This window comes from Ranitomeya variabilis, chromosome 2, assembly GCF_051348905.1.
Source record: "Ranitomeya variabilis isolate aRanVar5 chromosome 2, aRanVar5.hap1, whole genome shotgun sequence".
In the NCBI taxonomy this organism is placed as follows: domain Eukaryota; kingdom Metazoa; phylum Chordata; class Amphibia; order Anura; family Dendrobatidae; genus Ranitomeya; species Ranitomeya variabilis.
The window spans coordinates 519,885,277-519,912,285 of NC_135233.1; the positions used below are offsets into that span (position 1 = coordinate 519,885,277).

Sequence of the window (27,009 nt, forward strand, 5' to 3'; positions counted from 1 at the left end):
GGGGGCGGAGCCAAGACGCGCCGGGCAGCATCTGGGGCCTGCAGCATCGGGAGGCCGCGGCGGTGATGTGCCTGCCGCGCGGCCTGCCTTGGCTAGATCAACCAGGTCCGGAGGTTCGTTGGCGGTGGCAAGTGCGGGTGGCCTGAGGCAGGACGACGCCGGGCTGGCCTTTTCAGCGGCGGCGGGGGGTTCCCCTGTTCCTGGGCCACGTCAGCCTTCGGCTGCGGCGGCGAGCGCGGCGGACATCGAGCGGCGCATGTCAAGCTCCTCGACGCAGACAGCGGGATCCCCAGGCGCGTGGAGTCCGATCCATGGGCACCCTCCATCGGCTGCGTTCCAGAGCGCGTCAGATGGACGGCACCAAGGACACACGGTGGACGGGCCGGAGGTGGATTTGTCAGCGCGGGGACGTCTGGAGGCCAGCACTCCGGCTGGAGGGACCACAGATTCCTCGCAGCCCGGTGACTATGCGTCCGTGTCTCGTTCTTGTCCTTCAGATGCATGGTCGCCTGCAGTGAGTGGGGGTCTGGGGGTGCCTGGCGTTGCTGTGGGGTCCGGGTTAGCAGGTGGCGGAGAAGCGGCAGGGGTTCTGGAGCTTTTGGCTAATGTCCAGAGCCTGTTAGCGAGGTTGGATCGGGGGGTGGGTCCGCAGAGTCATTTGGGAGCCTGGTCAGGTGTGCAACCGGGACAGGGTAGTGCGGTGGCGGCACAGGCCATGGTTGCGGAGCCGGTGTTCGTTTCGGTGCAGACAGAAAAAGAGAAGGAGTGTAGGGTCCATTTAGATGATAGGGCCCATGGGGAGGTATACGTGTGTTTTGAGGGCCCGTTGGGTGCCCATCTTAAGAAAGAGGTAAGGGAAAAGATAAGTAAAGACGAATACGTGGAAATTTTTTCTTTGCTTCCTCTGGAAAAATTTAATCTTGATAAGGCACAGAAGGAGGATACCAAAAAAGAGGAGGAAGAAAAACGGCGGTGGCGTTTGATCCCTCAGACGTTTACTAATTGGCTTCAGGCTTTCGCCATCTTGGCCAGTGTGATAGGCGAGAAGGTTCCCGAGAATTGCTCGGGGTTATTTTGTTACATGGATTCTATCAGCGAAGCGCACAGGGTGTATGGCGGTCAAGCGTGGCTCAGGTACGATGAGCAGTTTAGACAGTGAAAAGCAGTTCGGCCGGCTATTAGGTGGGACCAAAAGGACATCGGTCTCTGGTTAAGGGTCATGGCGCAATACAGGTTTGGCCATCCCTTTCCCGGGGGGGCCGGGGGTTCCGGCCATGGTTCCCAGTCAGGTGCTGGAGGGTCCTCAGGCAACGCCGGTCAAACAGGCGGACAGAAGCTGGGCGTGTGCTGGCAATTCAATGAGGGACAGTGCAAATTTGGAGTCAATTGTAAGTTTAAACATTTGTGCTCGCACTGTAGCGGCTCCTCTCATGGTGCCGCAAAACGTTTCAAAAAGAGTAAAGGAGAGGCCGGTTCCGGTAATTCCCATGGGGGAGACACCAGTGATAGTGGAAAGGATGGCCCCTTATCTAAATAGATATCCGGATAGGGAAAAGGCGTCCTTGTTGTTGTCAGGTTTTACGGAAGGTTTTGTTATTCCGGCTCCGTCTTTTGCAATTCCGTGTGTTAAGAAGAATTTGCGGTCAGCTTTGTTGCATGCTGATGTAGTGTCGGAGAAATTGAGTAAGGAGGTGGCGCTGAGGCGTATGGCGGGTCCGTTTGAACAGGCTCCGTTTGAGGATTTAGTGGTTTCTCCTTTGGAAGTAGTTCCTAAGAAGGAGGTCGGTAAATTTTGCCTGATTCAGCACTTGTCGTATCCCAAGGGTCGGTCGGTGAATGATGGCATCGATCCTGAGTTGTGTTCGGTGGTGTACGCATCTTTCGACGAGGCTGTGGTGTGGGTGCAAAAATGCGGAAGAGGCGCCCTTCTTGCCAAGACAGATATAGAATCTGCCTTTCGTTTGCTGCCGGTCCACCCATCTAGCGTTAGACTTCTGGGTTGTTTTTGGGATGACCGATTTTTTGTGGACAGATGTTTGCCCATGGGCTGTTCTTTATCTTGTGCCTTGTTTGAGGCAATTAGTTCCTTTTTGGAATGGGTGGTACGCGACGTTTCTGGTTATGATTCGGTTTTGCATTATTTAGACGATTTTTTTGTGTGTCGGCCCGGCTGGGTCTGATTGTTGTTCCAGGATTTTGAGGGCAATTGAATGGGTGGCATTTCGCTTCGGCGTTCCACTGGCCCCTGGTAAGACCGAGGGTCCGAGCACGTGTTTATGTTTTTTAGGTATCGTCATTGATACTGTTCTGTGGGAGTTCCGGTTGCCAGAAGACAAGCTGGCGGGTCTTAGGGACGATGTGCGGCGGGCTGGTCGCCTGCACAAGTTGCCTTTGCGAGATTTGCAGTCATTGCTAGGAAAACTGTATTTCGCTTGTCGGGACATGCCGATGGGCAGAATTTTTTCTAGGAGGCTGGCGAGCGCTACGGCGGGAATTAAGGCTTCTCATCATTTTGTGCGCCTATCTGCCGAGCATAAAGATGATTTGGTGGTGTGGAGTGAATTCTTGGAGACTTATAATGGCAGGTCATTGTTTATTGAGAAGGTAATTGACAACAAGTCTTTGGAGTTGTTTACCGATGCCGCAGGTGGGTCGGGTTTTGGAGCGTATTTTTAGGGCCAATGGTGCGCGGCTGAGTGGCCGGCGACTTGGATTTCTGCGGGCCTAGTTCGTAACATTGCTCTTTTGGAAATTTTTCCCATTTTGGTTGCAGTGCATTTGTGGCAAGGGGTTTTTCAAAACAGGAGAGTCCGTTTCCACTGCGATAACATGGGAGTGGTTTGCTCGATTAACAGTTTGTCTGCGTCATCACCTCTGGTGGTGTGCGTGTGGCGGCAGTTGGTGCTGTTGTGTCTGAATTTGAATGCACACGTAACAGCGTCGCATGTACCGGGGGTCCATAATGGCATTGCTGACTCTCCTTCTCGTTTACAGTTCGATCGTTTTCGGTTATTGGCTCCGGAGGCGCAGACGGTTGGGTTGGAGTGCCCTGCGGAATTTTGGCAGGTGGTATCCGGGACGCAGAGGCGTTGATTAAGGCATCGTTGGCTCTTAGAACCTGGGAGGCTTATCAGTCTATTTGGCAGGAGTGGGAGGATTTGTTTCCAGCGGGTTTTTACGGGGTTAGCTAGCAGGATCAGGTGGGTATCTTGCTGTCGTGGATGAGCCGTGGGGCGGCGGGTGGATGGTCTTCTTCCAAAGTTTCAAGAGTCATGGCGGCTTTGGCATTTGGTTTCAAATTGCGGGGTATGGTTGATGTTACCAAGTCTTTTTTGGTGCAGCGGGCGGTGAAAGGCTTTCGACGGCGGCCGGGGAAATTGGATTCTAGGCGGCCGGTTTCCTTTTCGCTGTTAGAAAGGTTGGGGGAGGCGTTGTCATCTGTATGTTTTTCAGTTTTTGAGCTTTGTTTGTTTCGGCTAGCTTTCTCGCTTGCCTTTTTTGGGGCCTTTCGCGTGGGTGAGTTGGTGTCACCCAATAAACTGGTGTCGGGGGGGTCTGTTGGCCAGGGATGTATTCTTGGCCGATGGGAGTGTTGAGCTTTGGTTGCGACGATCTAAATCAGATCAGGAGGGCCGTGGTAGCAGAATTATTTTGGGCTCAGTCGCAGGTTCAGCTATGTGTCCGGTGGCATGTCTGCGCAAGTTTTGGGGTCTCCAACCTAGGCGCGATCGGTCTTTGCTATGTCATCAGGATGGCTCTTGCCTGTCTCGTCATGAATTCTCGGCAGTTTTTAAAAAGGCTATTGCGTTGTTGGGTTTGGATGGGGCGGGTTTTGCTTCCCATTCTTTTCGCATTGGGGCAGCGACCGAAGCGGCAATCAGGGGTTTGGGGGCTTCTGCCATTCGACGGATCGGCAGGTGGCGCTCGAGCAGATTTCGTAGTTATGTGCGGCCACAGGGTGTGGTCGACGGGTTTCTTTAAGAGTTACGATGGTGGCGTCTGTTTTGGTGTAAGGTACAATTTTAATTGTGTTTTGTTTTTCAGGTTCCCGGGCATTATTGGTGTGGATTTTCGGACACTCATATGTGCATTGGGGAGCTCTGCGCGCGGACATGCGGACGGCGGGCAGACAGCTCGGTTTTGATCGCAGCGTAGCAATACTACGGTGGTTGGGTTTTCGGGGGATGCTATGGAACCGAGTGTTGCGGGAGATCCACAATAGTGTGAGTTTGGACAAAGCCCCGGATGTATTGGTTTTGCACGTTGGGGGTAATGATCTGGGGGTTCGGCCTTTTCGGGAACTGATAAACGATATTAAGCAAGACTGTTTGCGGTTATGGGTGTTGTATCCGGGTTTGACCATCGTATGGTCTGACATTGTGCCGCGTAAACGCTGGAAACATATGCGGTTTTGGAGAAACTTGATAAGACTAGGATAAAGGTGAACAGGTCGGTGTCCGCCTTTGTGTCTCGCAATGGGGGCGTGGCGGTGAGACATTTCGAACTGGAAACTGGTAAAGGTGGTTATTGGTTGGCTGACGGTGTTCATTTGAATGCCGTGGGGATGGATTTTTGGTCTCTTGCTTTGCAAGAAGGGATTGAACGGGCCATGGCTTTGCGGTCTGGTGGGGTCTCAGGCCTTTGAGGTTTTCAAAGGCCTTTCGTTGTGGCGGCTGATGGGAGTCCTTGGAGTTGGTTGAAATTGGTTTGGGGGGGTCCATTGGCATATGGCTCCCCTGTTTCGGGGTTTAATATGTTTCGGATCTGGTGAATGGTGGTGGGGAGTTCCGGCAGGGGTGCTCGGATCTCCAGATTATTAACGTGAACAGTGAACCCACTTGTGGGTTTTTTGGTGCTCCCGAGCCAGGTTTACAGCGGCTGGGAGTAAAAATCATTGTTTTTTTAGTTATGTTCACGTTATGGGTTGTTAAATCACCAGATTTGTGTGGGGCTCCAAGGACTTCTCCTAGTTTTAAATAAAAGGAATGTTAATGCTTTTACATTTATTGTTAATTGTTGTTATGTTAATAAAAGAGGCTGCTGTGGCCTATATTATTCCAACAAAATTTTGGTCTCTGTCGTTAATCGGCGTATGGGGTGGGGGGGGGGAATAATGGTTGGTTGTCATTTGCTAGTTCACGGAGCGTCTTCGACTATACCAGTGTCAAGGACAGGCCGGAGCGAGCCGCCCCCTCCCCCCGCTGCCTAAGTGAAAGCCATCATGACATGGGTTAGGAGAGGAGGAGGTGGGCGTTTTTAGGGAAATTATTGGGGGGGTGGCTTGCCTCAAGGGGGGTAGTGTGGAGGGCAGGGGGTGGGGGCTGGCAGTTTCCCGCTCACCTCTCCTGAAGTGTCCCTCCCTCCCACCCTTAATATTTGGTTATTTGGGGTGCCATGATTAGTGGGGAGTGGGTAGTCTTCGTCTGTATTTAGTTTTGGTAATGTTGGGTCATTGAGGCCTAGGCGGCTGGGGGGAGTCCTTGGAGTTGGTTGAAATTGGTTTGGGGGGGTCCATTGGCATATGGCTCCCCTGTTTCGGGGTTTAATATGTTTCGGATCTGGTGAATGGTGGTGGGGAGTTCCGGCAGGGGTGCTCGGATCTCCAGATTATTAACGTGAACAGTGAACCCACTTGTGGGTTTTTTGGTGCTCCCGAGCCAGGTTTACAACGGCTGGGAGTAAAAATCATTGGTTTTTTAGTTATGTTCACGTTATGGGTTGTTAAATCACCAGATTCGTGTGGCGCTCCAAGGACTTCTCCTAGTTTTAAATAAAAGGAATGTTAATGCTTTTACATTTATTGTTAATTGTTGTTATGTTAATAAAAGAGGCTGCTGTGGCCTATATTATTCCAACAAAAATTTGGTCTCTGTCGTTAATCGGGGTATGGGGTGGGGGTGGGGGGAATAATGGTTGGTTGTCATTTGCTAGCTCACGGAGCGTCTTCGACTATACCAGTGTCAGGTTAATTCTAGATTGAAAAACACATCGCCCCTACCTGATCTAAAAAAATACACACAAAGTCTGGATTCACACATCCATCTTTTCATCAGTGTTTGGTTCATGTACAGTACATGTTTTTACAATCAGTGTTTTTCACCTATTTTTGTCATGTGCAAAAATAAAAAAAAATGACAAAAAATACCAAGCTCGTCCTTCCTACTAAACATCAAACATAAAACACCCAGATGGCGCCCTTGTGCAGTCTACTTTTTTACTGATTTATTTGATTGGGCACGTTTGATCCATGACGATCAAAAGCAAAAATGTTCTTTTTTTGACGGACACTTGCTCCACAAAAAACACAGATCTGTTAACAGCCCCATAAACTATAATGGGTACAAGGTCTGTTCATGAAAAAAAAACAAAACTATAAAACATGTACAAGAAAAACAGAGGTCTGATTGGGGCCTTACAGAAAACAAAGCTGAGTAACAGCTTGGAATTGTTTTAAGCCAAAGACAGTAATAAATATTTATTTTTCTTACTTGTATAGCGTTATTATTTCCTCGTCCCTTCACAGACATTATCATCACTGTCCCAATTGGTTTTCATAATCTACATTCCCTGTCAGTATGTCTTTAGAGAGTGGGAGGAAATCGGGGAACCCGGAGGAAACCAGATGTTGTCCTTGGTGGGATTTGAAACCAGCATCCCAGTTCTGCAAAAGAACAGTACTAACCACTGAGCCACCATGCTTCCCGATATCAATATGAAACTATAACTACATCATAGATACGTTGGGCACATTCGGGGCAAGTCTGCATGTTTATTTTAATGACTATAAAGAAAGTTGATGCTGTCAGACCCCTCTAGAAGAGCCATGTTTCCTGTTGAAGCTCAGCATGACCTCGTTACTCAACATCAACCTTAGGAATACTGTAGAGAGGTCCATCCACTGTAAGCAGAAGATCACGAGTCAGTGTCGCAGTAGTCAGCTGACTTATTTTATCTGACTTGATAGCATACTCCGACACTATATGATGACATCAATATTAGATTGGTGGGTGTCCGCCACACACTACCTTCAAAAATCGGTTGTTTCCTGCGCCAGCAGTTGCCAGATAAACCCATGAACTAAAAGTGATAGAACAGCCCAGGAGGAAAAAGAATCAGATTTCATTAATAAGACATGTCATGTGTACTATTGATTTTTTTTCTAAGTAAAAATTAAAACATTGGTTACTCTAACTTTTTTGGTCTTTTGCAAACACAATTAATGGACATGTACGTGAGGTCCACATAACTGTTAGGCCGGCGTCACACTGGCGTTTTAAACGGCCGAGTGCAATGCGATAAAAAAAATTGCATTGCACTCGGACCAATGTTAAGCTATGGGGCAGCTCTCACCAGCCGACTTTTTGTCGGCCGTTTTCTTCATTCCGAGACAATCGCAGCATACTGCGATTGTCTAGGACCGAGGAAAACTCTCGGCTCACTCGCTCCCATATAAGCCTATGGGTGCGAGTGAGACAACGCACATCACTTGGATATCATCCGAGTGCTGTGTGTTATAAGCGGACCCCAGTCATGGAGGAGATGGAGAAATTCATTTCTCTGCCTCCTCCGCAGCTGTGCTCCGATCCTCCCTGTGCGAGAGAATCGGAGCAGAGACGCATGACACTCGGCTCCTGCTCTGCTGCGAACAGGAGCCGAGTGTCATTAGCATATCGCATCCGATGCTCTCGCATCGGATGCAATATGCCAGAGTGAAGCCGGCCTTAGAAGAAGTACCAAGCTCATTCTTCAGACCGCTTCTCCTCGAAAGCCTCTCGCTCTTTAATTCACAGAATAGAGCAAAAGCCACCGCAAGAACGACAGCGCCACCAGTGAGCGGACAGCCAGCAGTTTCCTTCAGCAACTTTGCTTGCGAAAACACGGTGGCTGCACCAGCAATTAAAACATAATCTAGCTGTATTTTTAATAAAAGTAATAAACGTAATACAAATATGCTGAAGCCCTGCTATATGTAGCACAGGAGATCAATGATTGCAGGTTGTAGTCTAGTTTTTAAAAATATTAAAAAGAAAAAAAATATATAACATTTTTTAAATCACCTCCCTTTTGCCCCATTCAAAATAAAAAGATACACATATTTGGTATCGCAGAGTTCAGAATCGCCAGATCTATCAATATATAAAAATAATTAATCCTATCGGTAGAAGGCGTAACGAGAAAAAAAAATGTTAAAAACGGCAGAATTAAGTTTTTTTTGTTCGCCACAACATTGCAATAAAATGCAAAAATGGGCAATCAAAACATTGTATCTACCTCAAAAAGATATAAATAAAAACGTCAGCTCGACGCGCAAAAAATACTCACCCAGCCCCAGATTACGAAAAACGAAGCTACGGGTCTCGGAAAATGACTTTTTTTTTTTTTTTTTTTATTTACAAATTTTGGATTTTTTTTCACCACGTAAATAAAAAATAACCTAGAAAGGTTTGGCATGTATGAACTTGTAATAACCCGGAGCCAATAACTCAATGAGGTTATATTCATTCTATACCTAGATGTGACAGTCAAGGCATTTTAAAAAAGGTGTTTCGTAATGTGCAGGAAAAAAAAACAACTGAAGAGAAATCTGCAATTTTCACACTGTGGTTTAGGAGACGCCAATGTGCAGAAATATGTCTGTTCTGTAGAGCAACAATAAGCTGGTGAAAAAGAAGGGGAACCATGAGGTACAATCTTAGGTCTAGGTAGGCTACAACTAGTGATGCGAATGTGGGGTAAGCCAACCAATCCACTGGATGAGTAAAACAGATTTGACTCCACTAATGGCCTTATATACCATACGTAAGACTAAAATCAGCCAAACCCGGCAATATTGACTGACAGCCTAAAGTGTGTTGGGGCCTTTTGACTCTCCCCCTACAAAATATGCTGGAATGGAGAAGGATCATGGACATCAGATTTTCAACAGCAGATCCATTTGTTCCCTAACAGGTAAGCCACTGCCAGAGGAATCAGTCAGCAGGTCTCTCATAGAGAACAAAATAAAGTTACAATAAGTTAATGAATTTCAGCAAAAAGAGACATTCAAAATTGAATGCTTTGATGTGAAATCATCATTTAAAAATATGTTAAACATGGAAGCATTTCTGGGGTGGTTAATTATTTTTTTTACTTTGCTATATATAAATTTTTGCAATGACTAAAAGACTCAGGAGACGTCTTAAAGGAGTTTTCCTATGAACAAAGTTAATCAAAGATCTATTGATTAAAATTAATGATAATTTCCACAATTGGATGTGGCCCAGGAGATGTGGTATGATCAGACCATGTTCCTGTACGGTCAGACACAGCCATTACACAGCAGGTGCACATTTATAAGATCATCTCAGCACAGGAACATTTTTTTTTTTTTTTTAAACATCCAATTGTGGAACTTTATTTATAAATATAAATCTATAAATTTAAATGTGCTGTGTTCATGGAAAAACCCCTTTAAGGTTCTCAGAGCTTGAGTACATCTCTTAACCCCTCCAAACACTTTAGATAGCTGTCGGCCGAATCATTGTTCAGCCAATAGCTATCCCTCCTATGTCCCCCAAACACTAACACTAAGATTGTTAGCAATTGACACTGCCACCCAACAAGAGAGAGACCTTCTCTCCCTCAGCCCTGCTCTCCTCGCCCAGTAGGCTCACATAAAATCAGTAAGGAGCATTAGAAGTATTTCGACCCATTATATTGCTCAAGAACTATATGCACACACCCATGATGATGTGTAAGTAAATATTGTCCTAAGCTTTATATTGAAAATGTATGCAAATGAGCTCTCCTCAAGAAGGAATAGAATTCTCTCTCTAATGCCATTAAATGGAGGCAGCTACTCAAAGTACAATAAATTGCATAGTTAGCTTATACTTCTTGCCATAAATCATAAATTATTGCGTCAAACTCCTGAGTATACTGCATACGGTTAGCTTTGACGCCACAGAATAATATTGCCTGTTTGTGGGATATCAAAGTAAATTATTCTCAACGGAAAATCTATTTCTTCTTATTCTATACTAAAAACTATTAGTTATACAGTACATTGGTTTTATACATTTAATTTTAGAAACAAAAATCGGCATGTTATACAGTAAATATAGAACTTGACCGATTATGCATGTTATTGATCATAACTGGTCAATATGTGGCATTAAATATTATGACCATAGACCAGTGGCCTTCACCCACAAGAGTATGATTGATTTAGACTAACGGTCTCCGGGATCCATAGTCCGGAGACCATAAACATAGGCAATAGTCTAAGATCCATCAATAACACTTTCCAAGGAGAGCCCCATTTACAGCCTTAATGCTAAACTCCGGTAAAAGAAACAAAAACCTGTCTCAGCTTTAAGACACAAACGCATCAAATTAGAGGCTTTTCAAAATCCAAAAGGGAACAGGATATTTGAACTTGTCATAATACAACCACAAATGGACATAATCATCGCACCCACAAAAATATGCTTGATCAATGTCCATATTTCTCACATGGACCAAAATAGTAGACTGGTAGCATTGTTTGCTGACATCCAGGTAGTCCATATGGCTGCCCTATGGACAAACTAAGATTTTGTTTTACAGAAGTGCAAAAAACCCCCCAAAAACAGCCAATTAATTCTTTGCTTCAGCCTGGTCTGAGAACACAAGTGAAGATCAACAACTTCGTACTGAATGTTTGACAGTGATTTTATTAGGCTTCATCAAGTTTTACAGGTCTATTGTTCTGTAATTTCAGCCTCATCCCAGATCTTTCTAGCTAGCTAGGAATGATGATAGATCTCCACCAGCAATATTAAAACTCAGGTCAACCAGACATTTGGCATTATTGGTCTGCTTTGCCTAAGATTAATAATAGCCATTCATTTGTTCTTTACTGTGGGCAATAAATACTTTTTACACCCTATGATTACAGAAGCAGAGTCAATTCTAAGCTTGGCATGGCGTCCTAACTAGTAACGCATGTAGAGATTACTGAGGTGTGCCGGTTATGAACTTCTTACAGGATTTGCATACTTGGCTGTGAACCCAGAAGGCAACATGACATTTCATAAAAAGCAATTTTGTCACAGTGACCTTTACTCCGAAACACATGTTACTCCCCGTACACTTACTGTAAGTTTCCAATCACTGGTTAAATTGCATGTTAAAACTTATCATTTTTTTAGCGTAGAGAACAAAGGTCCAGAGCTTCTCAACAATATGGTTAAAATATACCGTAACTTGTAATTAAAACCGGTCCATACACCTTTATTATACCCAACAGGAAAGGTATTGAAAGGACCAACTTCAAGAATTAATTACGTCAAAACAGTTAAGCATTTTATTAGCAAGAAAAGTGTTGTGCATGGTCTTCTTCAATCCATCTGATCAAATCATTTTAGTTGACTTCTGATTAATTCTAGATTGTTGGATTACCGTGTTAACCCTGCAAACACTTCTGAGGTCACAATTTAAGGCTTCATAAGCTGGCTCAGGCAGTGATACACTGAGTACTCAGGTCGTTGAAACTACTACACATATTACCTGTTAGCAGGTGTACTGGTTCTTGTTTTTGATCTTGCCACTTGATAGTTCACTAGTAGTGATGAGCGAGTGTACTCGTTGCTCGGGTTTTCCCCAGCATGCTCGGGTGGCCTCCGAGTATTTATTAGTGTTCGGAAATTTAGTTTTCATAGAGGCAGCTGAATGATTTACAGCTATTAGCCAGGCTGAGTACATGTGGGGGTTGCCTGGTTGCTAGGGAATCCCCACATGTAATCAAGCTGGCTACTAGCTGTAAATCATTCAGCTGAGGCGATGAAAGCTAAATCTCCGAGCAGTCATAAATACTCGGAGAGCACCTGAGCATGCTCGGGAAAACCCGAGCAACGAGTACACGCACTCATCACTATTCACTAGGACTATGTTGCGGAGATGACGTGAATGGAAGGAAGGAACTGCACATCACTAGGCACGTGGAGGTGCTCAATTCTGATTTATTTAGAATATCTCACTGTAGAATGAGCTTGGTCCTGGTTTGCCTTTTTGCTCTGGGGAAGCCCACCCTAAATCCTGTACCTTTCTAATTTTGAGAGTAATTACCACAACAGACATATCTGATGAAGGTTATTTACCCAAAACATTACATTTTTGCTATATGCAAATTACCTCTTCTGAGAAGACTTGAACTCTAGTGCTCCTATTGGAAGTAGCCATCCTAGAAGTCAATATCGTCCCATTAACGAGCCTTGCCATATGACTTAGGATAAAAGCCAAAACCAGGATCTCAATTTGCAGACATGTTTCAGGGTATTGCCCCTAGTCAGTGCAAAGTATGAGATCTATGAGATCTGATTTGGCTGGGTGAGAGGCTTAAGACGGGCATCTAAGGGGTAATGTTTGCCCATGTGGAGAGTGACAATCCTGATGGCAGTGTAATCTATGGATATGAGATATTCTGAATAAATCCTAAGCAAGCATTTCCATATGCCTTTTGGTGTGCAGTTCCCTCCTTTCATTCACTACAGGAGCGCAGTTGGTTGGCTCCAAAGGAATTAGCTTCCTACAGAAATCCATACCGTCCTTTAAAAGGAAATTTGCCAGCAGAGTTTTGCACTAATATATACACACATATATATATATATATATATATATATATATATATATATATATATATATATATATATATATATATATATATATATATATATATACATACATACATACATACAGCACAAGAGCCAGCACTAGTACCAGATCCATAGAAGCAGGAATCTAGCACACAAGACAAGACCCAAGGTACAGAGTATGCAAACAAACCTGTGAAATCTCAGCGCTGAGAGCTCATCTCCCGAATTCTCGGCACCAAGATCTCGACCAGCAGCCATTTTCCCAGAGTTCACCGTGCACAGGAAACCATGGAAGAACTTGCTCTGGCCTTTCACAAAATGTCGGTAGACCCCCCCCCCCCCCCCCAGCACCGCTGCACCGATAAGGTATATCAACATTATAAGATGCACCCCCATTTCCCTCCCCCCAATTTGGGGGGGGCGTCTTATAATCCGAAAAATACGGTACATTGTATAATGACACTGAGCTGCTTATCAGAGGAAAGGGCGTGTATAAATACGGACACGTGAAGGAGGCCTAAAATGGAGACCTCAACCTAGCACAAGTATTGGTCATGTATACTATCCTTAATGACCTAGGTGGTCTACTTTACAAGTCATGAGAGAACCATCTGAACATGAGAAATGCCTGAAAGGATAAAAAGTAGCGTCTTACAGCACCAGAAAAGTGAATGAGGTTTCTGAAATCTCATGCAGGTGCTCCTTGGGTTAAATGCACATAGTCAGTAAACGCTGTGGGTTGGATGCGGAGTACATCCTCAGTGTCCAACCCGCAGCGTCCAGATGTTACAGCATAGTGGATGGGATTTCAAGAAATCCTATGCCCAATATGCGTCCAGAGACGCCCGCGGCTCACCCACGGAGACGGACAAGCGACACGTCTTTCCAGACCGCAGCATGTATATTTATCTGGAGGAGACAGAGAAAAAATACAATGCAAAACACATCAAAAATGTGTAAAAATGGGTTTATTTCCCTGAAGCAGAAAAATCTGACCACTGTCGGACCACTGTCGGACCACTGCTCTCGTGACCACCAGTTTGGCAGTAATAAACCCCAGACGATAAAACCTTCATTGTATGTAAACAGCACACAGCCAACAAAGTGACACGTCATTAAAATCTGTGGTCAGCCCACATCTCCTGCTCTCTTCAGATTATGTAGCAAAAACCTGCTGACAAACTCCCTTTAAGGGTGTACTATCGACCATACTGATTATTCTAGGTTATTGGGAGTCTTCTGACATACTCAGCTCTGCTATTCCGCTACGCTTTGATACATCACGACAAGCTAGTCTCTTGACATACTCCGCTCTGCTGTATCGCTGCCATTCAGTAATCTAACATCTCCATTTCTTCAGCTGCCATCCTGCCTCTGCAGCCTCCATTACTATGACAGATACACCATCCTACATCAATGCCTCCAGTCTGTGGTGCACATCCAGACCTATGGCTTTAAGAATCCACTTCACTAGGTGAGCCAACACAACATGGCTGGCTGCAGACGAAAATGGCAATTAAACCATCAGTGAGTTTGTTCTGGTGGCAGAGTTTAGAACTAGTATCTTTCTTTTCTTCAGCTCCTTTTTACTGAAGTATGACTAAACGAAACTTTATCTCAAGCTTGATATAGTTATGAAGCAGCTAAATGAGTTTGAGAGAAGACAAGAGTGACAAACTCTGTCATATGACCAAGCTCACTGATGGATTCATAGCTTTCTCATTCTGTGGCCAGCTATGTATAGGATAACACACAGGCTGCAGAAGACAAACAGTGCCACATGTTTGATTGAAATCCAGTTGCAAAAATGGATGTATTTAAGTAATTGCACCCCTAAAAGGTGTCCATTAGTGATGAGTGAATGTGCTCGGATAAGTCTTATCAGGCGTTATCCGAGTATCTTGGGTGTGCTCGTATATTATAGTCCCTGCGGCTGCATGATTTGCGGCTGTTAGACAGATGCACAGATTGCCTAACAAACAGACAATCCCTGCATGTGCTGCCACTGTCTAACAGCTGCGAATCATGCAACCACAAGGACTTGGACATATTATCCGAGCACATCAGAGATACCGTACTTCGATAACACCCGAGCACGCTCGCTACAACATGAATATATGGCTACCATTAGACCTGGAGGTTACCCAAACATGTAAAAACAAACACAAAAACCATTAGAATTGATATGATATTATAAACAAGTCCATAAGCCTAAACTCAGTACTCCAATAAACAAGGCGAAAAACAGAACAGGAAACACAATACATTTTATAAGTGATATCCAAGAAAATCCACATAAGCTGCCTAATAATTAGCCGCCTGCCTACAGTCCCCCACAGCACATATATTAGTAACAATCCTCGGCTAGGCAGGCAGAAAGAGCCGCAATCTTAGCCGCCGATAACAATATTCAGAAGGTAACTCACCATGGTGCGCCGTAGATTCGGAATCCTTTCACAGTTACTTCTGAATCTTGCAGGTAAATACTGTTAGTGAGGAGTGATTGCACATTATCAAAGTCTTCAGGTTTCAATTTGGAAACGGAGGGAAAGCGGTAGTAATCCTGTTTTACAAGATCTGCCATGAATTCTTTATCAAAAGTAAGTTCATGATTCCCTGCAATCACTATTTTATATTCGTATGGTAAGGATCCTACAAAGAAAAAAAGGAAATGCTTTGACATTCAGACGGAGATAAAACATTTTTTTAATTGTTTAGAAACTTTTCTCAAATGCATTGTAAATAAGTTGATTCTTTTTATAACTTTTTTTATATTAGAAAATAAGGAATTATTATATGCAATTGTAAGAGTGTTAATAATTCAGAACCTCAGTAGGCTGTAGAAGGGGCTACCAGAAATAACACTCCTCTTATAAAAAAAAATAAGATAGATAAATAATATAGGCAAAACTGTAAGCGAGTCAACTGCCTTGGGTGAAAAACAACTCCACACATGACTGGTGTCAGGAACCTTTACTGTTGGCATGACATGGGACTCATGGCAGCATTAAACTTTTGTTCCTCAGACAATTCTTACAGGTTTCCCCAAACAGGTAAGATTAAGTGAATTTAGTCAAATCCACGAACGGTGATCATATGATCATAGGAGAGGAGAAAAGGTCTAGAATGCTTCTTCCAGAAAAGTATTCTCTAATTTCACCTGACATAAATGGCTCCAGTGTCCTTCTATTTTGTAAGGGTAAAACATTATTTTGAAAGAATATCTCCAGGAAATGTCTCGCTCACAAATGCTGGCTGTCTGTATAATTATACCTGCTAAGGTGTTTGTGGAACATTACCAAAAAGTACACTGTGCTATAAGTAGGGGTTGTAATAACTTGACCCAACGTACTGCCGAGAGCCTACAGGCGGAGAATGATTACAGTAACAATCAATACTTCTTACAATTACATTTGTCCGAGTCCATGTGATGTAGACTGGAAACGTGTACAGCACATACAAATGACCTAGCTGCAAACTAAACTACTGCTTAAAATGTGAGGATGGATAATTTCACTAGATGGAATACAAAACCTTGCTAATACTAATTGTATATAGATTACATATATAGGAATGTAGCAAATTATATATACTCGCAAAATAAGAATTGTTGGCACGAGCTTTAATATCAGTCAGTAAGATAACGGCATCCAATTCTCTCTCCGTAGTCCTCCACAGTACCATGAAATGTCTCCTGATGTGGAATCTCTGAGGTGTAACACTGATCCAGTCTCAGGGTTAATAGAGAGCGGGGGAAGGGGAATTAGCTCCTGTGAAGAGTGTGTGTCGGGCACAGCAAGATGAGTCTTCCACCTTTTGTTAACACTGTGGCAGACAACAAAACAGCACAAGCGCAGCGGAAGTTCAGGCTTTGACCTTTCACTCCCTACGCGTCAGGCTTCATTAATTTTCATGGGGCCTAGCAGCTGAGGCGTTAATGTTAACTGAGTGTTAAGACACACAGTGGCAGGAGTGCCAGCGCTAGAGCCCACATGCACGTACAGATGTCAACTACATAAAGTCTAATACAAAAGATGGAGTCATTTACAGCTAACGAACATCACAACAGATGTTTCTACAACAGATATTTGGAATGATACAAAATAGGTTTCATATAAGACCAACATGCCTTTATTCACCATGGATTCCTCAGATGATGAAAATACCAAGCACTCATTTACTCATAATTCGGTAGATGCAACTTCCATAAAAGTAGAGTTCTCCAAAACAGAAGGTTAAATCACAGCAAATAATTGTCCCAATTTCTATGGACACACTCATGTTTCATCTATAGGATAAGTGCAAACGGATTCTTTTCTCAAAGTTTTGGGAGCTAAAATGCAAAGTCAACATTTTTGAGAAGCTTTGATATTTGGAGAATTTTAAGTTTCTGCTCAGTTTCTGCTCCAAAAATTCCTTGACAATCCTTGAAATACACCATGTGTCCATAGCCTAGGTCTCTATGTTTTATAGATTTGTTCCAAGTATCACAGGAGAACTAGATGTGATTGTTCAAGATTATATTATATGTGCCACTGCAAGTTAGTTAATAATGTTAGGTTTATATCTTATTATGAACTTTTAAGACTAGTGACTCTTAAAATGCTGTGAAAAATGCCACGAGCTTTTTTAAACAGATTTTTTTTATTTTAGCTAACCCACTGCTGATCAGAGTTACTTTAAAGTCTACGTTAAGAAATAAAAATGCACTACATTTTCATGCCATTTTTTGGTTCAGGGAAAAGCTTTACAAAAACATAACATACTCCTGGTATAGTTTAGAAAAAATGTCTACTCCCATGCACCATACCGTGGTCCTTGCAGTCTTGGTGTAACTACCCACAGCATTGCCAAATCATTAAAAAAATAAAGACGGTCCGAGAAATGAGACGTTCTGTTCTCTCAGAGGAATTTCTTTACACCTACAAATATTGTTTGTCATATACAAAAAAGTTAAAAATACAATCAACATTTCGGCTACAAAGGGCTTTGTCAAGCCAACTATAGTAGTACATGCACACCTCTTCGTACAGCTGGCTTGAAAAAGACTCTTTGTGGCCTAAATGTGGCTTGTATTTTTTACTTTTTCGTATGCGGTAACCAATAAAGAGATTCCTTGGAGGAAGACGGCTTTCTTTGATTTTTACTCTTTTTTTGGACCTTTCTCTATAAAACTTAAAAATTTACAAAAATGTAAGAAAATGGAAAAGCAAATACTTGTAAAAACAAACAAACCAACAAAAAGAATTGAAATGTGATTTGGGCTAGCAATTCTCTAATGTACATAGCTAAATGCAAGCATACATGCCATTTCCTTCCCTCTTTTGTCTACACTAGTTGAAGTTTCACAATTCAAAAATGTTTTCCAGTCAAACTACGCCTTTCCCAACATGCTACATCTGTGCTCCTGGCAGTTCATGATTTCCAATCAAAATGTTTACTCATAACCTGTAATAGCCCCAGAACTGGCAGATATTAGAATATTCTCAACGCACTAAGGGGGGTGAGCCTGGGACTCATTTCCATCTAATAGAATGTGACACGGGACCTCATCGACCAGATGCAGCTATAACACGATAAATAATAGCCATCTCAATTTCCAAACGGCTTTCTACGAACACATCCTGGATCAATTTACATACTACTTTCCTCCAGAAAAGCAATGAAATCATAAGTTCCAATTGACTTAGCCCATATTGGAAAGTGACAGAGAAAGCGCTTAGAAATTCAATTACCACAAACAAACGCCATTTTCTCCACTCAGGAGGAAATTTTCAAACAACATTTATGGTCATCAAATAATATTAGTAAAGAGGAAAAAAAGCTCTCAGAAATTTATGTTGCTGAAGCAATAATTTAAACTTTGTAATTGAGCTCATATTTCCAAGCAGCACAAGAATCAATGTATCAAAAGTTATTTCAATTAATTACAGAGCATTTCTGTAAAACTAATGGCATATGGCACGGCAGTGGGTTTCTCTGCTGTTTTGCAGTAGCAGTACCATGGGTTTGAATCTGACTAGAGCATCATATACATCAGTGTCACATAAGCTTTCGGTTTACTTCCAGGGTCTTGTATTTAAATGCCCCAGCTATACCATTAAGATTTGTTGGTGCCCCCCTGCATATGCTCCTACCCCATCTGTGACACATTTGGCATTTGCATTTTTTTTTTATTGTCATGCATTTCTTTACATTGTACAAAATATTATTTGGCTAATTGGTTTACATTGAAGATATGTTGCGTGAGTAAAGGCCCTCATACACATAAGATAGCTGTTGGACGAATTATGCTTTGGCTGACAGACACTCCGGTCAAACAAGCACTCCGATCTATGGGCGAGTTGCTGAACAGTCATGTGCTCTCTATGAGAAAGCCACCAGCTAACATCTATGGAAGAATGAAACAGGACATGCTAAATAGACATCTCTCCCAAACATTAGTCAGCCAATGCCCCCATACACATTAGATTGTCAGCCAAACCCCTCGATATCAGAGACATTTACCTAATTTGTATGGGGGCCTTTAGTTTTGGATTTAGAAAAATAAGACAAATAGCTCCATTGTGAACAATGTAACTATATGCCTTCACATCGGTCTCTCATTGCTCTGAATCCAACTTCAATGCCCCTCACACAAACACTAATGTTGGCTGAAACTGCTAATGTGTGTAGGGACCCCTGACAATTTTTGTGGCAAATAAGTATCCAGCATATCCGATTTGAGATAGCCAAACATTTTTTTCTCCTAAAGATAGGACATCAATAGATACACTCGTGGCCAAAAATGTTGGCACCCTTGAAATTGATCCTGAAAATTAAGTATTTCTCCCAGAAAATTATGGCAATTACACATGTTTTATTATACACACACAAAAAGAGAAAGAAAGCCAAATTGAACATTATTTCACACAAAACCCCCAAAATAGGCCAGACACCTTTCCAGAATTGTGGGTAAACAATTTTGTTACCAGAATGTTATGCTCGTTCAAAAACACCTGTGGCAAGTAACAGGTGTGGGCAATATGAAACACACACCTGAAACCAGATAAAAAGGGGAGAAGTTGACTCAATCTTTGCATTGTGTGTCTGTGTGTGCTACACTAAGAATGGATAACAGAAAGAGAAGAGAACTGTCTGATGACTCGAGAACCAAAACTGTTGAAGAATATCAACAATCTCAATTTTCCAAGTCCATCTCCAGAGATCTTGATGTTCCTTTGTCCACGGTGCACAACATAATGTAGAAAAATATTTAGAATTGAGAGTCCTCAGTGGTTGATACCTTTTAATGGCTAACTGAAAAGATGGTAACAAATTGCAAGCTTTCGAGACTACACAGGTCTCTTCATCAGGCATAGACTAATACAAATTCTGAAGAATCACATTTATGCACAACACATCACAGAAAAACAAAAAAAAACATGGATAAGACAGGTGACATGAAGCAGAATTACCATGAGTGATAAACAGTTATGTCCATAAATATTGGACCACTTAGATAAGGAATGTTTTATTGTCCTCTGATTGGGGTCTGGGTCTGTTGTGATGACCCCCTCATAATCTGAGGGGCAAGTTCCTTAGTTGATGTAAAAAGACATAAATCCATGAGACACATTCATTCCACCACCAAGACAGTCAAAGGTCATCATCAGTTTATATTCCCAGACTCTTATGTCTCTCTGAGTTTTGAAGTTACCTTTTAACTCAAGTAATTTCATGTCCATAATGTTATGATTTGGGAGACAAAAATGTATTGCCACAGGTAGATCCATTCTTTTTTCTCTTATTGTGTGGCGGTGAAAATTCATTCTTGTTCTCAGTTTCTGCGCTGTCTCCCCTACATATAGACCGCCAGTTGGACATTTAGTACAAATAATTAAGTACACCACATTAGAAGTGATGCAGCTGAATGTACCTGGTATCTTGTAGTCCTGATGTGAATTGGGATCTTTATCTTGTCCGTGGTCATTATAAATGGACAGGTTTTACATTTTTTCTGATTGCAAGGAAAGGTTCCTGCAGCTGTTGGAGAGGACAGGGAGCTCTTGACAATGAAGCCAATCAACCGTCCAACATACCTTAAACGGGACAGTTTCCATCCAAAACACATAAAAAGCTCCATTGTCTACAGCCAAGCCATCAGATACAATCGTATATGTTTCAACCCAATGGATAGGGATGAACACCTTGGTCGACTCAAAAAGACCTTTTTGAATCAGGGCTACCATCCAAGAACAATTGAAAACCAGATTACAAGAGCCACCAGAATATCAAGGAATCACCTGCTACATTACAAAGCTAAAGAAGAAAATAACCGGGTACCTCTAGTAGTTACCTACAATCCAAATCTGGAGGTGCTAAGGGGAGCTGCACGGAAATTACAACCTTTACTACAAAAAGATGCCAGATTACAATCCATTTTTCCAGACCCCCCACTACTGTGTTTTAGACAGCCCCCAAATCTAAGAAGCATCATTGTCAAGAGCTCCCTGTCCTCTCCAACAGCTGCAGGAACCTTTCCTTGCAATCAGAAAAAATGTAAAACCTGTCCATTTATAATGACCATGGACAAGATAAAGATCCCCAATTCACATCAGGACTAAAAGATACCAGGTACATTCAGCTGCGTCACTTCTTTCTGTGCAATGTTGTGCATAAATATGTGATTCTTCAGAATTTGTATTAGTCTATGCCTGATGAAGAGACCTGTGTAGTCTCGAAAGCTTGCAATTTGTTACCATCTTTTCAGTTAGCCATTAAAAGGCATCAACCACTGAGGACTCTCAATTCTAAATATTTTTCTATCTACTGGCTAACACGGTACCAAGATATATATCTTTCCTGTATCAACATAATGTAGTAATTTAAAACCAATGGCCCTGTAGCTAATGTCACTGGACGAGGACGGCAGAGAAAAATTGATGAAAGGTTTCAATGCAGGATAGTCTGGATGGTGGATAAGCAGCTCCATTCAAGTTTCAAAGAAATTCAAGCTGTCCTACATCAGTGTCAGAGCGAACTATCCATCGACATTTGAAAGAAATGAAACGCCATGTCAGGAGACCCAAATTGTACGTGAGTAAGCCAAAATCTTTCTGGGAAAATGTCTTGTGGACAGATGAGTCCAAGATAGTAGAATGATGTGCTTTACCAAAAAGCCCTATTTACCAAACACGGAGTGAGATCTAAAAAGAAAAGGACACGATATCTACAATCAAATGTGGTGGAAGTTCAAATATGGGGTTGCTTTGCTGCCTCTGGCACTGGCTGCCTTGATTGTGTGCAAGGCATCATGAAATCTGAAGATTACCAAAGGATTTTTTGTTGCAATGTCAGAAAGCTGGGTTTGCGTCCTAGGTCATGGATCTTACAGCAGGACAATGACCCCAAACATACTTCAAGAAGCACCCAGAAGTGGATGGAAACAAAGCACTGGAAAGTTCTTAAGTGGCCAGAAAGGAGTCCGGATCTAAATCCCATTGAACACCTGAGGAGTGATGTTAAAATTGCTATTGGGAGAAAGCACCCAATATGAGAGACCTTGGGCAGTTACAAAAGAAAAGTGGTCCAAAATTCCCGTTAGAGTTCCAGTTATTGATGGTTATAGGAAGTTATTAATTCCATAGGGTGGGCAACCAAATATTAAGTAGAGGGTGCAAACGATTTTACCCAGCCCATTTTTGGGGGTTTATGTGAAATTATGTCCAATTTCTCTTTGTTTCTCCTTTCTTCACAAAGGAAGTTAACATGTGTATAACAAAACATGAGTAATCGCAATAATTTTCTTGGAGAAATACTTCATTTTCTACAACAATTTCAAGGGTGCAAACACTTTCGCCCAGGACCATTTCTGGCAGCATCTCTCTCATAAAGAACTCAGAAGAACTTGTCCAAAAAAAAAAAAAAATGTGAATGGGAGAGATGACTGAAATGGCTGCTGGCTTTACAATCAGGTCATCAGCGCCAAAATTTGGAAACCGTGACAAAGCACCCTTTTCCCTTTCTTTATCACAGCTGATGAGTGCCTAGAGAAGTCACATATTTTAGCAGAAATTTGGTTTGTGCCATCATTTGCAACAAATCGATCCAAATGTCACAACAGTGGAACGTCAGGTAGAACTTTGTTATGGAATATTACCCGATGGCTATATATTGTAATCCTTATGTTTGTATATGCAGCTCCATGGAATTAAGTGCACTGTAAAATAAATATATTTTGTTAATATGCCTTATTAGATCATATGGCCATCCATTAGCTTATTTGTGGCAATATAAGTAAATGTGGCTGTGCTGTATTACTAGACAAGGCCAAGCCTCAAGGGTAGTGCAGTTTCTGGAAATATGCCGGTCTGCATCACTTTCAAGCAACACCATTAAATAAGATGAGAATATGAAAAATATATATGTATTAGGGGCCAAATATGAAGCTCTAATAAAATTATACCTTATAACGAACTACATACTTAAGAGGCAAGTACTACTTCCAAGCAAATTTATAATAATAATAATAATACAACAATTTTATTAGGTTTCAAGGGATTTAAGTCTGGGTAAAAGACATAAAAAAGAGAACGTCTCTCTCAGACACTGAAATCTGAGAGACAAGAAGACCCTTGTTTCGTACCAAGTTATTTTTTTCCCTTCAAGCTTTTTTTCGGGGTTATATAAGGCAATAACAGAATACAACATTCATTCTTTGACACTCATTGCTCTAACCATGCTCAACCCTTATGAGAGGCTTCCTCAATGCATGACCTGAAAAACCAACCCATCTCTGCACTAGGTATTAGCATTGAAAATGCCAGCACAGTATGGACTTCAAGGCTTCAAACAGTTTCAACTAACAAGATCTTTTTTTAGGGGCAAGAATATCGAAAGAAGGTCTTTTTGTGGGAAAAAAATTAATGGTCTATCCTGGGAGATTACATGAAATTGATCAGCAGAATGAAAGGGACAGATTGTGTACTAGAGTGAATGTATTTAAAGAAGACCTGTCATCATTGGGCAGTTTCTGCATTTATTTTATTTCCACTGCTCCCGAGTATTGTTTTGTATTTTTTAATCCATATGGTTTTATAGATATTTAGTGCACATTTTACATTTTTATTATCTTTTCCAAGGATGACCTGCTCACATATACATTGCTATAATTCTGGGTCTGACAGATTTAAAGGGAATCTGTCAGCAGGTTTTTGTGACCTCATCTGAGAGCAGCATAATGTAGGCAAAGACACTGATTCCAACGATGTGTCACTCAGTTTTTCTGGGGACAGCCATTGTGACACAGAGTTTTTAGATTTAGCATGAAGCGGAGCTGAGAAAGCTAACCCCACCCACCAGACTCTGCATGTACACAATCTATAGACACTGAGCTGCTTATCAAAGTAGGGGGTGGAGTTGGACCAGGAGGTATAGTTGCGGTATTCCAGCAATGATACGTTCCTGGTGCTAAAACAATCATTGCAAGAAAACAAAACCACGGAACTTGATAAGAGGCATCTCTGAAATCTGTGTTTAAACTACTAGTCGGGGGGCGGGGGAGCAGCAGGCATAAAATAAGAGCAAAAACTGGCCACTTTTGATCCAATGAATGTAAACAAGCAGCAGTGCCACCCCACATGTATGGGCAAATCAGCGGTGTCTTGATAAATACTGCTGAAGGCCATACCCTAATCACAAGTTCATTTCCTAACCCTGGCACGTGTGGTTTTCTTGGAAACCAGTTTTTTTATTGTGATGCCCTTCTGTCACCAAGCTTGTCGTTGTCCAAGATTATAAATAACATTACTAATTTCTTCCAAAGCCAGCACCACCTCTGTCAATGCGTTTTGTCTGGTATTGCTTGCCTGCTCCACTGAAGTAGACGGCGCCGAGCTGCAATACCACACACAACCGGTGGACAGGACTTACAACTCACTAAATAAGATATAAAAAAATTATCTTCCCATAAGAATATTTATTACTCAGTTGTAAGAAACCTTAAATCAGTCACCTCATTTACTTGTACTAATATTACAGTAGCTTACAACATGATGAAAATACATTTCCATTTCATCTATTTTGTATTGAAGGAGCTGTGCAACATGTCAAAGACTTGATTGTCTACAACTATGCAAATGGATCCATATGGCACGGGAAGCTCATTATAGACTAAATTCTTCCTGTCTTGCTTTTATCACATGCCTCGGTTTCTGAGAATGTGCTTTAAGAACTTGTCTTTTATCCAATATTTCAGAAACCAGAGGTGAAGTCTGGAATCTCAACCAGATAATATACCTCTTCACTGGCAAATTTCCAATACTTCCCACATAATTCTCCAGATTAGTTATCAAAAGGAAGATCCTTGTGGAGAACAGTACATTCAAGGAAGACATTCAGCTTTGTGCTAACTTGATGTGAACTTTCAGGCATGCGATCACTTTTATCCAGTCGTTCCAAAAACAAAATAAAAAAGAACCTTTATTCCAACAGCTACGATACTTAAAGGGGGAGATACATGAAGAAGCCCGTTTGTGGGCAGGCCGCAAAGCAGGATACTTCAGCAGTCTAGTTAGTATTTCATGTGTGGCTGGATGGAGCAATACAGCAATAAACTGGGAAGAACATGCCAAATTCTCTTATAAGCCATTATGATCCATAACGGGCAACACTTTATAATGGAAACCACAATGCATATGAGAACGGAGCCATAGTATTTGGCCTGATTCACATGAGCGTATTTCACAATCTGCATACAACCACAAAGGACTGACATGGCCTTATCCTGGATCTCATCGTATCTAACAGACCGGACATTCAGTGTCTCCCTCTCCCACACCACCTCCTCATCTCGCCTCCTGTCTGTTGGTGTTCCCCAAGGCTCAGTTCTAGGACCCCTACTCTTCTCCATCTACACCTTCGGCCTGGGACAGCTCATAGAATCCCACGGTTTACAATATCATCTCTACGCTGATGGCACACAGATCTACCTATCTGGACCTGACCTCAATTCCTTACTGACCAAAATCCCACAATATCTTTCTGCGATTTCATCTTTCTTTTCTGCTCGCTTTCTAAAACTGAACATGGACAAAACAGAATTCATCATCTTTCCCCCACCTCACTCTACCCCTCCACCCGACCTATCCATCAATGTCAAATGCTGCTCACTTTCCCCAGTCCTGCACGCTCGGTGCCTCGGGGTGATCCTTGACTCTGCCCTCTCTTTCAAGCCACATATCCAAGCCCTTGCCTCCTCCTGCCGATTCCAACTCAAAAACATTTCCCGGATCCGTGCATTCCTTGACCATGAAACCACAAAAACACTAGTGCATGCCCTTATCTCCCGCCTCGACTACTGCAACCTCCTACTCTCTGGCTTCCCCTCTAGCACCACTCCAATCCGTCCTAAACTCTGCTGCCCAACTAATCCACCTGTCTCCCCACTATTCCCCAGCCTCTTCTCTCTGCCAGGCCCTTCACTGGCTTCCTATTGCCCAGAGGCTACAGTTCAAAACACTAACAATGACATACAAAGCCATTCACCACCTGTCTCCTCCATACATCTGTGACATGATCTTCCGGTACCTACCTACACGCAACCTTCGATCCTCACATGATCTCCTTCTCTACACTTCTCTCATCTCTTCCTCCCACAACCGCATACAAGTCTTCTCCTGTGCTTCCCCCATACTCTGGAACTCTCTACCACAACACATCAGGCTCTCGCCTACCACAGAAACCTTCAAAAGGAACCTGAAGAACCACCTCTTCCGGCAAGCCTACAACCTGCAGCGATCCTCTGTCTGCTGAACCGCCGCATGACCAAGTCTACCCTCTCCTAGTGTATCCTCACCCATCCCCTGCAGACTGTGAGCCCTCACAGGCAGGGTCCTCTCCCCTTCTGTACTTGTGTGTGCCTTGTTTTACTCATGTTTATTGTACTTGTCTATATTTGCCCTGTTCACATGTAAAGCGCCATGGAATAAATGGTGCTATAAAAATGTATAATAATAAAAATAATAATAATTATAATTGGGTAACACCCAGTTGTCAATTTTTTCAGATACTTTCAGGAGGAATAGCATAGAAAAAAAGAAAAGATGCTCCATTATTGCCATTTGATGATGAATGCATTTATATACTAAAATACATGTCAGGAGAGCAATTAAAAATCACTCACTTGTTAGGCGAGCAGGCAAGTCCTGTTTAAATCAATCTATAAAACATTCCATGCACACAAAGAGTCTTTGTGGCTCCATACTGTTAAAGGGAACCGGTCACCAGAAAAAAAACACTATAATACTGCAGATATGGGGTTAATCTGCAGGTTAATAGTGTAAGGGTATGTGTCCACGTTCAGGATTGCATCAGGATTTGGTCAGGATTTTTCATCAGTATTTGTAAGCCAAAA

The 27,009-nt window shown here is 42.5% G+C and overlaps 1 protein-coding gene across 4 annotated transcripts in view; it reads right to left on the bottom strand.

The window, feature by feature from the left end:
• MPPED2 (metallophosphoesterase domain containing 2) overlaps nt 1-27,009 on the bottom strand; it is a 289,676-nt gene that overhangs the window by 152,145 nt on the left and 110,522 nt on the right. For all 4 annotated transcript variants that reach the window (XM_077288056.1, XM_077288058.1, XM_077288057.1 and 1 more), the window contains one exon: nt 15,041-15,266. In XM_077288056.1, coding sequence (XP_077144171.1) covers nt 15,041-15,266 — 226 coding nt within the window. The remainder of the gene's footprint in view (nt 1-15,040; nt 15,267-27,009) is intronic.